This window comes from Ipomoea triloba, chromosome 15 (assembly GCF_003576645.1).
Source record: "Ipomoea triloba cultivar NCNSP0323 chromosome 15, ASM357664v1".
NCBI classification, from domain to species: Eukaryota; Viridiplantae; Streptophyta; class Magnoliopsida; order Solanales; family Convolvulaceae; genus Ipomoea; species Ipomoea triloba.
Genome location: NC_044930.1, coordinates 26,051 through 40,633, shown reverse-complemented (window position 1 = coordinate 40,633; position 14,583 = coordinate 26,051). Strand labels below are relative to the sequence as shown.

The 14,583-nt window shown below is 34.9% G+C and overlaps 1 protein-coding gene across 3 annotated transcripts; it reads right to left on the bottom strand.

Moving 5' to 3' along the window:
* Positions 1-1,208: 1,208 nt before the first annotated feature.
* On the bottom strand, positions 1,209-14,216 carry LOC116005558 (myosin-1-like). 3 transcript variants are annotated; one of them, XM_031245778.1, is made up of 24 exons: positions 14,008-14,216; positions 12,959-13,891; positions 11,244-11,345; positions 11,007-11,150; positions 10,772-10,922; positions 10,651-10,678; positions 9,793-9,958; positions 9,599-9,662; positions 9,462-9,475; positions 9,285-9,369; positions 7,919-8,022; positions 7,597-7,735; positions 7,279-7,397; positions 7,017-7,169; positions 6,847-6,936; positions 5,714-5,791; positions 4,928-5,086; positions 4,383-4,589; positions 3,584-3,789; positions 3,361-3,496; positions 3,075-3,204; positions 2,844-2,990; positions 2,404-2,471; positions 1,209-2,056 (listed from the first exon to the last, which is right to left on the bottom strand). In XM_031245778.1, exons 2-24 carry the CDS (start codon positions 13,298-13,300, stop codon positions 1,400-1,402), a joined length of 3,489 nt encoding a protein of 1,162 aa, XP_031101638.1. In that variant the 5' UTR covers positions 13,301-13,891; positions 14,008-14,216; the 3' UTR covers positions 1,209-1,399. The 3 variants fall into 3 exon arrangements, with proteins under 3 accessions (XP_031101638.1, XP_031101639.1, XP_031101641.1); XM_031245779.1 differs by having other exon boundaries at positions 12,959-14,216; XM_031245781.1 differs by lacking the exon at positions 14,008-14,216 and having other exon boundaries at positions 11,244-11,358; positions 12,959-13,088.
* Between the last annotated feature and the right edge of the window lie 367 nt (positions 14,217-14,583).

Here is a 14,583-nt window from a genome sequence, read left to right as displayed (position 1 = left end):
TCTTGTTATTCGTCCCTTCAATATCTTCCTGCTAAACCTATTTGGATATTTAACTTTGGATTGTGGTTATGCTATATTGGATTTTGGTTGGTATTAAGATATTAGTAAAATAATTTTTAAAAGAAAGTTCATGAAAACTGAAACAATTCAAAATGTAATACAATTTTAATGAGTTAATACTTAATATAGCCCTTAACTAGAGTGGTTTTACTTAGTTTAGTCCTAAATGACTTTTTGTGCTCAATTTAATCATTTACTTTTTGATAGTTTTACACAATAGAGTCATAATGATAATTTATTATCCTTTATCTAATTTGGGATAATTCCTTCTTTTTCCCATTATTAAGATCTATGCAAAAATGTAAATCTTCGTACCCAAATTAACTTCAACCCTAAATAAATAAATACAAAGTAAATAAATATTTGGGCACAAAATCTATACTCTTAGTACAAAATTTTATAACACAAGACACAAAAACCTGAAACACAAGACACATACACATTATATATTCACTTATTTTCAAATATGATTTATGTTTTATACGCACATAATTTTGCAACACAAGGCATAAATTCATAAATAGGACACACAATATGTTGTGTTTTACATAACTACTAATTTGTTTCATGTACAGAAGTTACATAATTACATAACATAAAACACAAAAACTGATAACACAAGACACATACACATGCTTTACAGTTAAAAAATCTATAATATAAATTGAACACCAAACGATCATCGTCAAAATTAAAATTTCTTGGTTGAGCTAACATTTCTTGGTTGGGCCTTTTAGCTAGTTTTAGCTTATAAGTTAGGGCCTTCTTTCTTTATTTTCTTTTGTTTCTTGGGCTAATTGTTTGGCCTTAGTCTTGGGTCTTTTGTATGGGCTCATGCCCTTTGTATTGTTATTACTTATTAATACAGTTTATTTTTTCTTTTTATTTAAAAAAAACCCCCTTATAAGATAAGAAGGAAATTAGTGCGATGAGGGCAAACTTGGGCAGTCCAAATGTTTGAAATCCCCATCTTGCCTCCTTCAAGCTCTTCTGACTATATGTATCAATTAGCTCTCTTGAGCAGCAAAAGGTCTATAGTTTAATATACAAAAAGGAAAAAACAAAAAAGACAAAAAACAAAAACACAAAAAAACAAAAAAAAACAAAAAAAAAAAAAAAAAAAAAAAAAAAAAAAACAAAAACAAAGATGCCAGAACAAGAGCTCAAAGATTGCAATCGTCACTAAATATATGCATCTTTGTTCACAAATTATGCTATGGCTATCAAGGATTTAAATTACACAACTAAACATTTTCACTTCTATACAAAATTACTCCGGCTTGCTAGTGATGCAACTCAAAATGCAAACAATACAATTTATTTACGTTTACAAATTCACTTAGTTAAACCTTGAACTATTCCTCCTTCCCCACCATTTCTTTTTCATTTTATCACTAGCCCCTTCTTCACTTCCCAGTTTATGCAATATAACCTTGGTTTCCTTTAACCTTGCTCCGTAGTCCTTTTTCCAAGATTCAAACATCTGTTTCAGTCTTCTAAGCTCATGATCAGGATTCAAGTTGGCCTCGGTCAGACCAGATTTAACCTCAACCAAAAACTTTGCATCATCGCCAAATACTTGACTCCTTTGTTCAAACTCTTCAGCTAATTGGCCAATAACACTTAGACCTGCACGCACAGGCCTTACTCCATTGTTCTCGAGGGCCCTGTTGCTCCCCATATCCCAAGTAGACTCTTTGTCATCACTTGCATTCACTGATGCATCTGAGTTCCGTGCAGAATCATCTAAAGCTAGGCTCTTCTTCGCAATAGATAGACTTGACTGTAATGATCTCATTTGTTTTTGCCACACTTCTTCCATGGACTTCATTTTCAACTCATATTCTGACCAACGGTTTTCATACTGCTGGAGCCGTTGGTGAAGGATGTCATTCTCCTCTTCTTTTTCTCTTAGTGCAGCTTCAGCCCTTAGAACTCTGCGTTGTAATTCAGCTAGGAATGTAGACTTCACCGATACCTCTTCAGACTCGTTACCCTGTTTAGAAGCTTGTAAATATTATGTGTGCGCGTGAGCACATATAAAATAAAACTGCAACAAATATTTTTATTGCACTTCTGCAAAAGAATTGGGATTACCGTAATTCACTAAACATGAGTTCTTTTCCATTTGGTCCAGGCAAATTACCACATAGATACTCCATATATGGGGAAATTATTCCACATTGATAAAGAACATTTAACTATTGATCTTAGAGTTCACTATTACCTGCTTACTACCAAACTGTAAAGCTCTATGTCTCCAGAGCATCTTCTTACCAGCCGGGGAAATTATTCCACATTGATAAAGAACATTTAACTATTGATCTTAGAGTTCACTATTACCTGCTTACTACCAAACTGTAGAAGCCCTATGTCTCCAGAGCATCTTCTTACCAGCCACCCACGTATAACTGGAGGAATAAATTAGAAGAGACATATCACTAACTAGCATCTTTAAAGTAAAAGCTGATACCCAAATGACCTTAGAACTACAATGTTCAGACAGAACAATATGCTCAGCTATTCAATACAATTACTCTTTAGAGATTATTTTGAAGCATTTGAACTCTGAAGTCTGAACACTAAAGCCGAAAGCAAAAAATATTTTTCCTGACAAGCATGGTGTGACTGGGGTTCAAAAAAAAAAGGGAGACCCAAATCACAGCCTTTGGTTAAAAATCATCTTATCGCCATGACATTTTAGATACGGATTTTGAGCATACCAACTATCAAATGAAAATTTGTAATGACTAGAAAAATATTTGGGAAGTTTGAACAATTACCTGATTGTATCAGGATGGATGCATTACACATATTTCTGTAAGTTCTCCTATGAATCCTCTCTTTTACATGCTTCTGTATACACACAGCTGATCTGTATTTCTGTAGCAAGATTGCATACTCTCTTCTGCTTTTTTCACCATGAACAACTGTACAAGGAAAGATCTTCAAATAGAACAGTCCCAAAAAGAGTAAGATGACAAATTAGAAAAATTAAGTTTAGGCAGTCATACATGACTGGAGAGTAACAATTCCTCTCTTCAATTCTTCAAGGTATTTACGAGCTCGGTGACCTCTAAAGCAGCTTTGAACACTTAAGATACCATGGAGGGTGCGATTTCTAGTATCCTCAAGCACCCCAACCTGAAATGAGTGATTATGTAATGACCAGTTATGAAAAAATATATATGCAATAAATATCACATATAAAAGCATGAGGCAAAAGCTTCTTTCTTATGGTATTCAGCCAGGCATATAGTGTTCACCTTCGAGAAACATGCCTGGCTATTTTGATCTCACCTGCCCAGTTCGGAAGAACAACTTGGTATAGCCAACCTGATACATATCAGGCAGAATATTGAACTGATGAAGAATTGCAACTGAAACACTTAGTGGGTCTTGCGAGGCAATATGGTCCAGTAGCAGAAACCCATATCTGAAGCAGAACAATTTTGATCAATTGCAGAGCAGATATAAAGAAAACTTTAAGGCACAGAAAAGAACATTGCTATTTGCTACCTACCTTCTAGCAAATTTTTGATGGGACATTCTTGCAGGAAATCCAGATCTGGATATTCGAACTACTTCTAAAACACCACAACATCGCAACTGCTGCAAAACAAGTCCTTGGTCGTACTTTGCAGGAGACTGAAAGTTGTTGGGTTTGATACAGCGTATGAAATGTGATGTCGTACTCTCAAGGCGTTGCATCAATTGGAATAGTTGACCCTAAAAGCAAGGAAAACGAAATATATTTAGTACAAAAGCTAATTCTTAACCTTCTGCCCCAAGAAAAGGTTTCAGAGACATGGGAGAAGATGACAAATGCTCTTGTATAAAAGGAAAACATGAATAATGAGTTCCCCCCTACTATATTTTAACATAAATGACATCATTGTTTCTGTTAAAAAATAATTGTTAGAAATATTGAAGTGGACGTTCTGGTGTGTGGCAAAGTGCCATCACTTGTCAGTGTAATCATTCCCAGTACCCCCATTAGAAGAAATGTTGCTTTTATACCATTGGATATCGCACAACTTTTAAAGAATTAGATGGAAAGGAAGAGAAATTTACTCTAATTCTTCCATGAACATTTTGTGTTTAGGAGCTCAGTAATCACTAACAATTATGCAGTTGTTGAGCAAATCATGCACAAAATCCTTCCAATACGTAGAACAACTCAATGGAAAATTTGAGCAACAGGTAGAGTCAATTAAGGCAGGACCCCACAAAGCATATCGGTACCGGGTAGTTAATACAATTCCAAAGAGAAAAGGAGAGGAAAAACCTCACTTCAAAGAATCACCGAGGTGTAATATTACCTTGAATTTTGTGGCAACGCTTAATTTCTGAGAATCAGCACCACCTGATTTATACAAGGGGCCTACAACAATCTTCTCAGTTTGACACAACATATTGGATGCAAATATCTGGGGAAGGTGGCACTTGCAAGAAGAGAGAAGTTGAATGGAATCCAGATGGAGTAAATCACGATTCTTCTCAAGAAAACCAGATGTATCATATGTGACCTGGGAATAAGAATAGAAGTTATGTAGATTGAAAAGGAAAAAGAAAAGGATAAAGAAGAATAGTACCATCATCGCATTCTGACCATGTCATGATCGTTGCATAATTGTTTTACCCCATTATGATCATGTCAGAATGCAAAATGGTTTAACACTCCAGATTATTTGCTACACAACTACTATCTAAATCTCAACTCTGATCATCTTTGATCCAGCACTATACCATAATATAGATAAAATTTGATAATTGAGATGAAGGGACAACAGGATCATTTTTCCCCTTGTCTTTCAAGATCTGGGAGGTTTAAATAAAGATTAGGATTTATCAATGAGCTGCATACCTCGCCTGCATAATGGCATACTGTAAAAGCTTTGCCTCGACCGCCTTTGAAACAAGGATTAGAATTTAAGTGTTGCTTGAGTTTATTTGCAAATGTCAAGTCTGTGCCATTAGGAAAGGTTGACTCCTCATCTAAAAGAGATAACAATCCAAGTGGTTTCTGCCAATAGAGTTAAAATTTTGAAAAGATGAGCTGCATACATCATTTTACTATTTTAGACTAGGAAAAAGAAGAAGAAGAAGAAGAAGAAAAGAAGAAACAGCCACCATAGCAATGCCATCAAATACCCCTTTTACTTAACAATTCCCTTTGAAAACTTTCCCAAACCCAACACAGTTCTTGTTTGCCTTATCCCTCATCCTTCCACAGTCGCATATGTGAAGTCCAGATGATTTGTAGACATTGATTATTCACAATCATAAGCATATATCTAGAGTTGTTATGGTAATCATCACTATCACAATTTGAAGATAACTGGGTGGAGTAGCTAATTTTCACTTAGAATAACCTTGCAGCAAAAATTGGTTATGATAAACAACGAATGAAAAGCTTTCACTAAGTTCCAATGCCCCTGAAATTTTATGAATATAAGTTGCATATTAACTAATAACTACTACTACAATCTCATTCCTTACACCTCCCCTCTCTCTCTCTTGGGAGAAGGGGGGCCGGGGTCTGGGAATCATCACTATCACAATTTCCTTCAGTAATCATTAATTTACACCAAGCTTTAGGTACTCTGTCTCCATGCAGAGGACATTCTTAGTTATAAAATGTAATTCCTACCTTCTCAAAAAGATTTAGACAGTTTGTATTGTCTTCAAAATCAACTCTTTTCCAGTCAATGCCATCTTGAATGTATTCCTGGAGGAAATAAATTCAAAGCTTAAAGAACAAAATCAAGAGGAGATATGGATATGCAAAGATCTCGAATCCTTGGAGAACTTTCATAGGCACTTCTAATCATTGCTACAGGTCTACAACTGATTATATTGGGACAAAACACAGAGAATGCACCTCAACTTCTTGTGTTCTCTAAGAATCTAAATGCAATTTATGAATAAGAATACTTCATTAATTATCATGAGTGAAAATGCGTTTACATACACCAAAGTTAATGCAGAGCAACCAGAATCCTTAAGCACTCGTAAAAACTCCAAGAGAACAGTAAGGGACCAGCCATACAAAATGGAAACCCTCAAACCCATGATATCGCCAAGGAAAAAAGTAATCCAAAAACTTTTTACAGTGAAACCATCCATTAAAAAGGGTTAACAGCACTGACAAAAATTCTCAACCAGGGCTGAAGATTCTATTCTCAGGTTGAATGTAAGGATTAGGCAACCCTAGTTGCAGATTTAAGTCTACTCCCTCTTTCCCATTTTATATGCCCTATTTACTACTCAGTACTCATTGGTCAAAACAATTCCTTTTTCTTTGATTATTTTCTTTAACAATTTTATATAATTTGCAAATTTTGTTTTTTCTGTTTAATAGAACGTCTATTGTAGTTTTTAAATATTATTCACTAATACTAAATTATACATTATAAATTGAAATATAAATTACATACATCAAGCCTCATTATCCAAATATTAGTATATTACATACAAAATGGGACAGAGGTAGAATTAGACTGGCCCTGCATTTACTAAGCAATTGATGCCCATGCTTCCTACTGCTGCTCCTATAAACTGCTACTACTAATTATAAAAAAAAAATCATTTATTCTTGATCTGACCTCTATATTCCACCAACAAGGTTTCAGTAGTGTTTCCATTATATATTCTTTAAAAGCACAATGCCTATACTAGAGATTTAGGTAGATATTCTAGAAAAAGGACATGCATGCCACCAGCTGAACAGTAAAGCTTGAATAGAATCTGTTAAATATAGGACATATAAGAAATTAAAGTAACCTCTTGTTCCAACTTGAATAAGTGACGATTAAAGTGTTGCTGCAACCTTTCATTGGCATAATTAATACAGAACTGCTCAAAGCTGTTCCTCTGAAAGAGAGCAAAATAATACGCAATTAGAAGACAATAAAGCAAGAAACAGATAAAGAAAAGACAGCAGAAGAACAAACCTCAAAAGATTCAAAACCATAAATATCAAGAATACTAATAGACCTCCCAGTTCGTCGTTTGCCAACTGCAAGTGACTTATTTATTTGTTCAACCAACCAGTCAAATAAACAAGCATAAATTGATTTTGCCAATGCATCTCTTGTGTCAATGGCCTGAATGATAGAAACATGACAACCAATAAGTATGTAGCATACCATTCTAAACATAGTGTCACCAATTACCATGTAGAACTGAATAAAATCTGAATTAATATATCCTTACCTGAATTAGAGTTAGCTTTTGAACTATATTATCATTTCCAACTCTCATCTTTCGAGTTGATAAAGCCAGCTTTAATGCCTCAACATCACAACCAAGTAAATTAGCAACAGTAGATAGCCCTGGAACATTAGACAAAGTTCACTTCAAGAACTGGAGTTCACAATAAACACCTTAAAGCTGTATATACTAATCGAGTGAAACACCAGAGCAACACTAACAATCATTATTACAAACATATTTTTGCTTTTACTAAATCCCTCAAGCCATTTTTTACTTTCAAGCAGCTCAAAAATGCTTAGAAGGTCCTGAATATTTTACCTTCATCAACAACAGGTTCAACATGGTTCTCATTGTCAACAACTGTAAAAGAGATATTCCCTAGCCACAATACAGCTGCTAGCATTGAGAATACACTCTCCTGGTCCTCTTTGCTAACATGGACAACATCAAGAGCTTCCTGGGAAAAAGAAAAAAGAGAGAGGAGTAAATTTAGCCTCCGATACAATATGGCTTCACATCAAAAGAAAATAAAGTAGATAATAGACTTGAACAGCTGCAAAAGGGATATCCTTTTCAGTGAGATAAGAATGAAAATACAGTAAAAAAAAGAAGAAGTAATATATATATATATATATATTACCACTACAACTTGAAATTGTTCAGCATCATCAACCCCAGATATGGAGTAACAGTTGCTTTGCCTTAAATACTTATAATCATTCAATCCCTTCAAGTTTAGTTTCCCTGCAAAGAAGGCACCCATATAACAGCAAAGAATTAGAAACTTCATTTTTAACAGCAGCATAATGCCAAAGCCAAATGCTCTCAATCGCAATACATGTGATGCAACACTATGCACTTATGAACTAAATTTTTATTTTATGGTATTTCATCCAGAACCTTATACAAATATCTTCAAGTTCCAACATGTTTTACATTTGTTAATTCTCCATCCTCACCTCATGCGCATATTTATTTTACAGGGGATAAATAATAAGAAAAAAGCAGGTAACAGAAAACAAATGGAGATAGATTTGTACATATCCAGCAGGAGAAACACAAAGCATTTCCTTCCTGCCAATCCTTTACGTTTGGTAGTTACTATTTAGGAAAGAATCTGTTTAAGTTTAAATGTTTTCCCAAAACATTTAAGGCAGATTTGAAGCTTATTCTAATAATACAAGATTACAAGTGCCTGAACTATCAAAAGCAAGTAGCAATAAAGGGGAATAACAGAAACCAAGTTATGTATCAATTACAAAAGCAAGTTACCAGGTATACAACATGATTGCCAGACTTATACAATGTTCATTGAAATAACAATTGATGGGGCAATGAGTACTGTCCCAACCCAGTCCAGGAGGACGGGGCCAGCCAAAGTGTCCTGGAGGCCCAAATTCTGAATAGGCACTCAGTTGCTGAGTGACAAAGTAGGCTGACTGAGCATTTCTTTTCTGTCAATCAAGGTCCATGGTTGATGGAAGCAGTTCCCAAAAGTTTTGATGGGCAAGGGCCACAAAGAACAGAAGTTACCAGAAGTTTCAGTCAAGATAATGATTGGACTTAACTTCCCACTAGTCCCAAGGTCATGGATGATTGAATTAGTAGTTACAAGTGAAGGGTCTTCAAAGCAGTCCCAAGGTCATGGGAGGTTGAATTAGCAGTTACAAGTGAAAGGTCCTCAAACGAGTCCCAAGGTCATGGGCGGTTGAATTGGCAGTTACAAGTGAAGGGTCAACCTTTAAATAGGATAAAGCATGTTGTTATGGGGATATTTTTGGCAAAAGTTGTACTCAAACCAGCTACAAGACATTGCACATTTGTACTGACTTATTGAACTAATGAACTGTGAAGGAAATTGACGATTGGCCATTGTGCCTTTGGGACTTTACCCAAATTTGATCACATCTCATAACACAAACCTACGCACCTTTTGCAGCTGGCTTGTGTTGGGCCAAATCTAATAAAAATAAAATAAAATAAACAGTAGCATAATAGATTTATACCTCTGAGCACGGGTGGTGCTCCTGCACAAAGTTGATAAAAGATATGATATGACCTTTCTCCCTCCGCACACTGTACAACCCTTGACTGCAAGTAATAACTTATGAGTAAGCTATTTCACTTATTTGTGTAAGAAACAAATGAACAGACCAATTACAACAAATGGGAGAAATAAATACCTTTTCAAGTAGAACTACAAATTAAGGAGTCATATTTGCAGACCAGAAAAAGAAGAATCAGATATGTTAGTCACCAGTGGCCTCATCAGAGTAAATAGCAAATCCAACTTAAGAAACTTTACAGTATGTGATCTTACAAGTTTGAATATTTGCCCCTGATATCTTTCCTGTCTGACTAAAGTGGATTTCAATCAGTTTTCCCTGTCAATGAATTTTTGTACCTTGTCAAAAATTCAAAATCTAGCAAAGGGAACTTCAGAGCTTTAATTGATTACATCAAGTATTTCATTGGGCTTTTTATAACATGTAAGAACAATGAAAATTAACTTACAAATCGACTTGAGTTATCATTCCTTAATGTTTTTGCATTACCAAAGGCTTCCAAGATGGGATTTGTTTTCAGAATTTCATACTCTATTCCACTGCCACCTCCGAGTGCAGCCAAGTATTGCATTGCTATCTTTGCTGTCTCTGTTTTGCCTGCTCCACTTTCCCCACTGAGACAATCAGACAAAGTGAATAGATTTTTTAAAAATAAAAAATAAAACAACAAACTTTATCAAAAACAACAAAGCATGATTTTGTGAATTTGTGCAATAGATATGTAGTGAAACTCCTCCCCACTCCCACAACATAAAAAATTAAGATTAAAATTATGCTGCTGTAGGGCATCTGCTGACTACAGAAAAAGAAAAAGAGTTAATACCCAACCCAATTTAGTTCTCGACTAAAGTGGTTTTTCTCAACTTAGTCCTAAACATCTTTTTGTGCTTAATTGGGTCCTCGACTTCGACGGCTTTCCCTAATTGAGTCCTCTGTAACTGTAGCTTGGTAATTTCCCCACTATTAATACCCAATTTAGTCTTCGACTATAGTGATTTTACCCAATTTCCATTATCTGTTCTTTTTTTAATTTATTTTTTATTTTTTTATGTTTGACTGTTTTCGTGCCTGTGACGGTAGAACATAACATGTCACTCACTAAAAAACTAGTAATTTACACCAAAACATCAATCTAAATAAGTTGAATGCCCATATGGGGATGATCTCAATCAGGTAACGCTGTTAATTGACTAATAGAGAACAAAAGAAGAGTAATATGAGCAATAGAGGCATTATAGCTAGAGAGGTATGAACAAACTAACCTGACATTTACAAGAAAATAACAAAATGATATCAACTTGCTAACCTTATAATGATAGACTGATTTATTTCATCTGCATCAAAAGAAGATATGTCAGAATTCTAAAGAATTTATTTCCAAACTAGACATTATAATATTTTATTCTCAAAGAAGATTGTCAAAGTACCTCGCACCATTTCCCTCATTGCTGTATCTGTTATAGCATATACATGTGGACTCTCAATGGATTTACGCCTATATGCTTCAATGTGATCATTTCCATATAATGGGACTTTCTTAAATGGATTAATGGCTACAAGAACTGGTCCAGCTTTTGTCTGGAAAAAACATGGTATTATTAGCGAAATACAGTACTCAATAAGCAGGACTAACATATACACCAATTGAAAATATTAGCTTACATATATCATATCTTGACTGTAACGATACTGAAGATTGTTCAAAACTGATGGCTCATTTAGATAACTTAGTTGCATAAGATCATCAACCCCATCAAGGATATCAGGATTAGCTGGTAGCAGATTTTCAGATTTCACTTTCAACACCTGCAATCAAGCCACCAAAAAGAAAAAAGAATGACAATAATTATAAACTTAACTACTATAGACCAAACACAAAATCTAACTAGTTAAACTCACTTTTCCCTCAGGAAATGATATCACTGACTCAGTTCCAGAGGTGGAAATGATCGTTGCAAGCTCCCATTTCCCATTGGGAAGTTGAAACCAAGAATGTGACTTCTGAAAAGGGAAACTTTTAAAAATAGGTGACACAATCAATAAAAATTTGACAAGTTCTACTGCCTAAAAACCAATATGCAGAAATAATGTCAAAGAATTTGAGCATGTAAATCCTCTGCTTCTTCACATAAACAACAATTAAATATATTAAAAAGAGAAACTTCTATTTTTAAAAAGAGAATTGATAGGGAGAATATTTTGTGATAGAGGGGGAAAAAAGGAAAGAAAGAAGTATCATTAACATGAATAATAATTTTTTTTAAAAATGGTATCCCTGGTGTTAATAAGACTTACAACACCATTGTAGACAATTGCCAAGGGATAAAAGCAAATATGTTTCAGGCTATAAAAGGCTCTCAATGTTTTTTCAGCTCAACAGAGTTGAAGAAATGGTATGCCACTTTCTTAGAATAGCAAAAAAAATTATCTAAGTCAACGTTTTTTGTATGGACTCTGTTTGGCGATGAAATTTTAAGAGCTTAATCGCTTATTTTAAACTATAATTAAACTTTTAATTGTGTTTGGTAAATAAGAGTTTTTAAAAAGCTCTTAATTTCAGAGTTCAGACACTATCCCACATAGCATTAGGAGAAAAACAACTTCCAACTTTCAATTTATTTTTGTTTTTATGCTCGTTATTTTGTGTTTTTAATATAAAGATGTCATTTGGAGTCTTTTTTACACATATCAACTTGATCAACAACAAATTTTAGAAAACTTTTCTAATCTCAATCACTTATCTTAACAGTGTTCAGCTTCTAACAACTAGCTAGGTGCGCCAAATAGAGCGATATCGCAACCACTTATCTTAATAGTTTTCAGCTTCTTACAACTAGCTCTTCATCAAGGTGTGCCAAATAGAGCAATAATCTAAATGCTTTTTGAGCATTACCATGTCTTAGATACAGACTCTATTCCAAAGTTTCTCCCACTCAAAAGATATAACACATAAAACATCAATTTCATAAGATCCCAACTACCAACCCATTTCTGTAAATTATATCGATACCACAACCACTTATCTTAATAGTTATCAGCTTCTTACAACTAGCTCTTCATCAAGGTATGCCAAATAGAGCCATAATCTAAATGTTTTTTGAGCATTACCATGTCTTAGATACAGACTATATTCCAAAGTTTCTCCCACTCAAAAGATATAACACATAAAACATCAATTTCATAAGATCCCAACTACCAACCCATTTTTCTAAATTATATCACATGCATTGATGCAAGCAAATACAAAAACAGATAAACAAGATACTGCCTGCTTTTTTAAAAGCATTCTTCAGCAACCATAGAGCCAAGTAAAGGCACATTGACTCGTACTAAAGCAACACAGGTTTGCAAATATACAAACAGATAAACAAGAGACTGCCTGCTTTTTCAAAAGCATTCTTCAGCAACCATAAGAGCCAAGTAAAGGCACATTGATTAATGTGCTCTCGTACTGAAGCAACACAGGTTTGCAAATATACAAAAAGAGAGAATGAACAAGAATGATTCTATAACTTCCAAAAATTAAATAATCAAGTCACATACAGTCTGAAACAAAATATCAGTGAATGGAACATAATGAAAAGTGGAAGCAAAAGCTAATATTAAAGGGATACCTTTTTGGTGGCATATGAGCTGGTGTCACTCCACTTTGATTCAACAGCAGTGGGGGCAAATGAAAGTAAATGAGAGGTAGCAATATTTGGATCATCTAACACTGCAAAAGGCCTTTCATCCATAGGAAAGCTCAAACTTCTATAAGGGGATTCATCATTACCCCTATTAACATTGCCATTAACCTTACTCAAAAATTCCCCATTCTCTGGTATACTATCTGATGTCATTCTATAACCAATCTCATTTCCCACATCAAGTTGCTCTGAAGAATCAGACTTCACAAATTTAAAATCCACAGGTAAAGATTTGATTGAATGAAGACCTTTACCTCTCTGTGCCATTCTACTAACCACTTCCTTTGAAGAAAATATTTTTAAAAAAGAGATCAAGATGATCCAGGTTCTACTAATTGGATAAAACTAACCTTTTCTGCTCTATTTTCCTTCAGAAAAAGCAAATCAAACTTTCTCAAAGGTCCCACTAGGCCTATCTCTGCCTAACTTAATGGGGGGACCTAATATACAAATATATAGCTTGCTATACACACACCACCAACAACAGCAAACACCAAATGGTGGCTCCTCACTGGTCAATCATGTCATATTGCCATTCACCACACCAACATCGACTCTAAACTACAATGGTGAATTAACAAAGTATAGTATTCAAAACACAGAAAATCTCAAATTCCAATGAAACTAAATAATAAGTCACCAGATATGAATAAGCATTCAATATTTCAATCAGATAAGAATCTCCGGATCAGACTCCGAAGGTTTCAACTTGGATCTCTCCAAAAACAGTAAACAGACTTAACAACAACTCGATCAGACAAAAACAATCGAGCACCAAATCCACTTCCCGAGCTTGAATCCGCTTCAATAACGCTTCGTCAGCAGTAATAACTCCTTATAAATACTAAGAATTCAAACCTGACATATGAAACAAAGTGCTAGAACATTGATCTCGTAGAAAACAAGAAGAAATTATCAAATGAAGTCGAAGGGCGGCACTCAATTCTCCAATCAGAACTCCGATCGAATAGTACCTGAGGAACAACCGGCAAGACTTTGAGAAGTGGCGGAGTCAAGACCCTAGATAAACAGCAGCGAGAGGCTCAGAGAGAGCGTCGGGCAGAATCACAAAGCGTGTAGAGAAGGCGAGCACCTTTTTCCGATATTTGCTTTTCTCTTCACTCTGTAAGAAGTAACAGAATATTTACTCTTCTCCCTCCCCCTCCCGCTCTCCAAGTTTGGATACTTTCCGATCCAAATGAAGTATGGCTGAATTTTTTTCGACTGGGCTTTAGAATTTCGGCTTGTTTTTGGAAGCATACTGAAATGGGACTTGATTTTTGGGTTACCGTTTTTGGGCCGGTTCTCACATAATTTGGGGTGGTCAATTGACTTTTTAAAACTACCTGTCACGGACTAAATATTTGAATATTAAAATAATTCTATGTTATTAAAAACTACTAGTATTTTCGTCCGTGCGTTGCACGGATCGGATTTGTTATAATATTTTAAAAATATTTAGATTGATATACAATTGATGGGTAAATATGCACATGTACTAGTCGGTCCGTAAATCACCTGTCCGTCGGTCACCCAACCTGTCCGTCAAC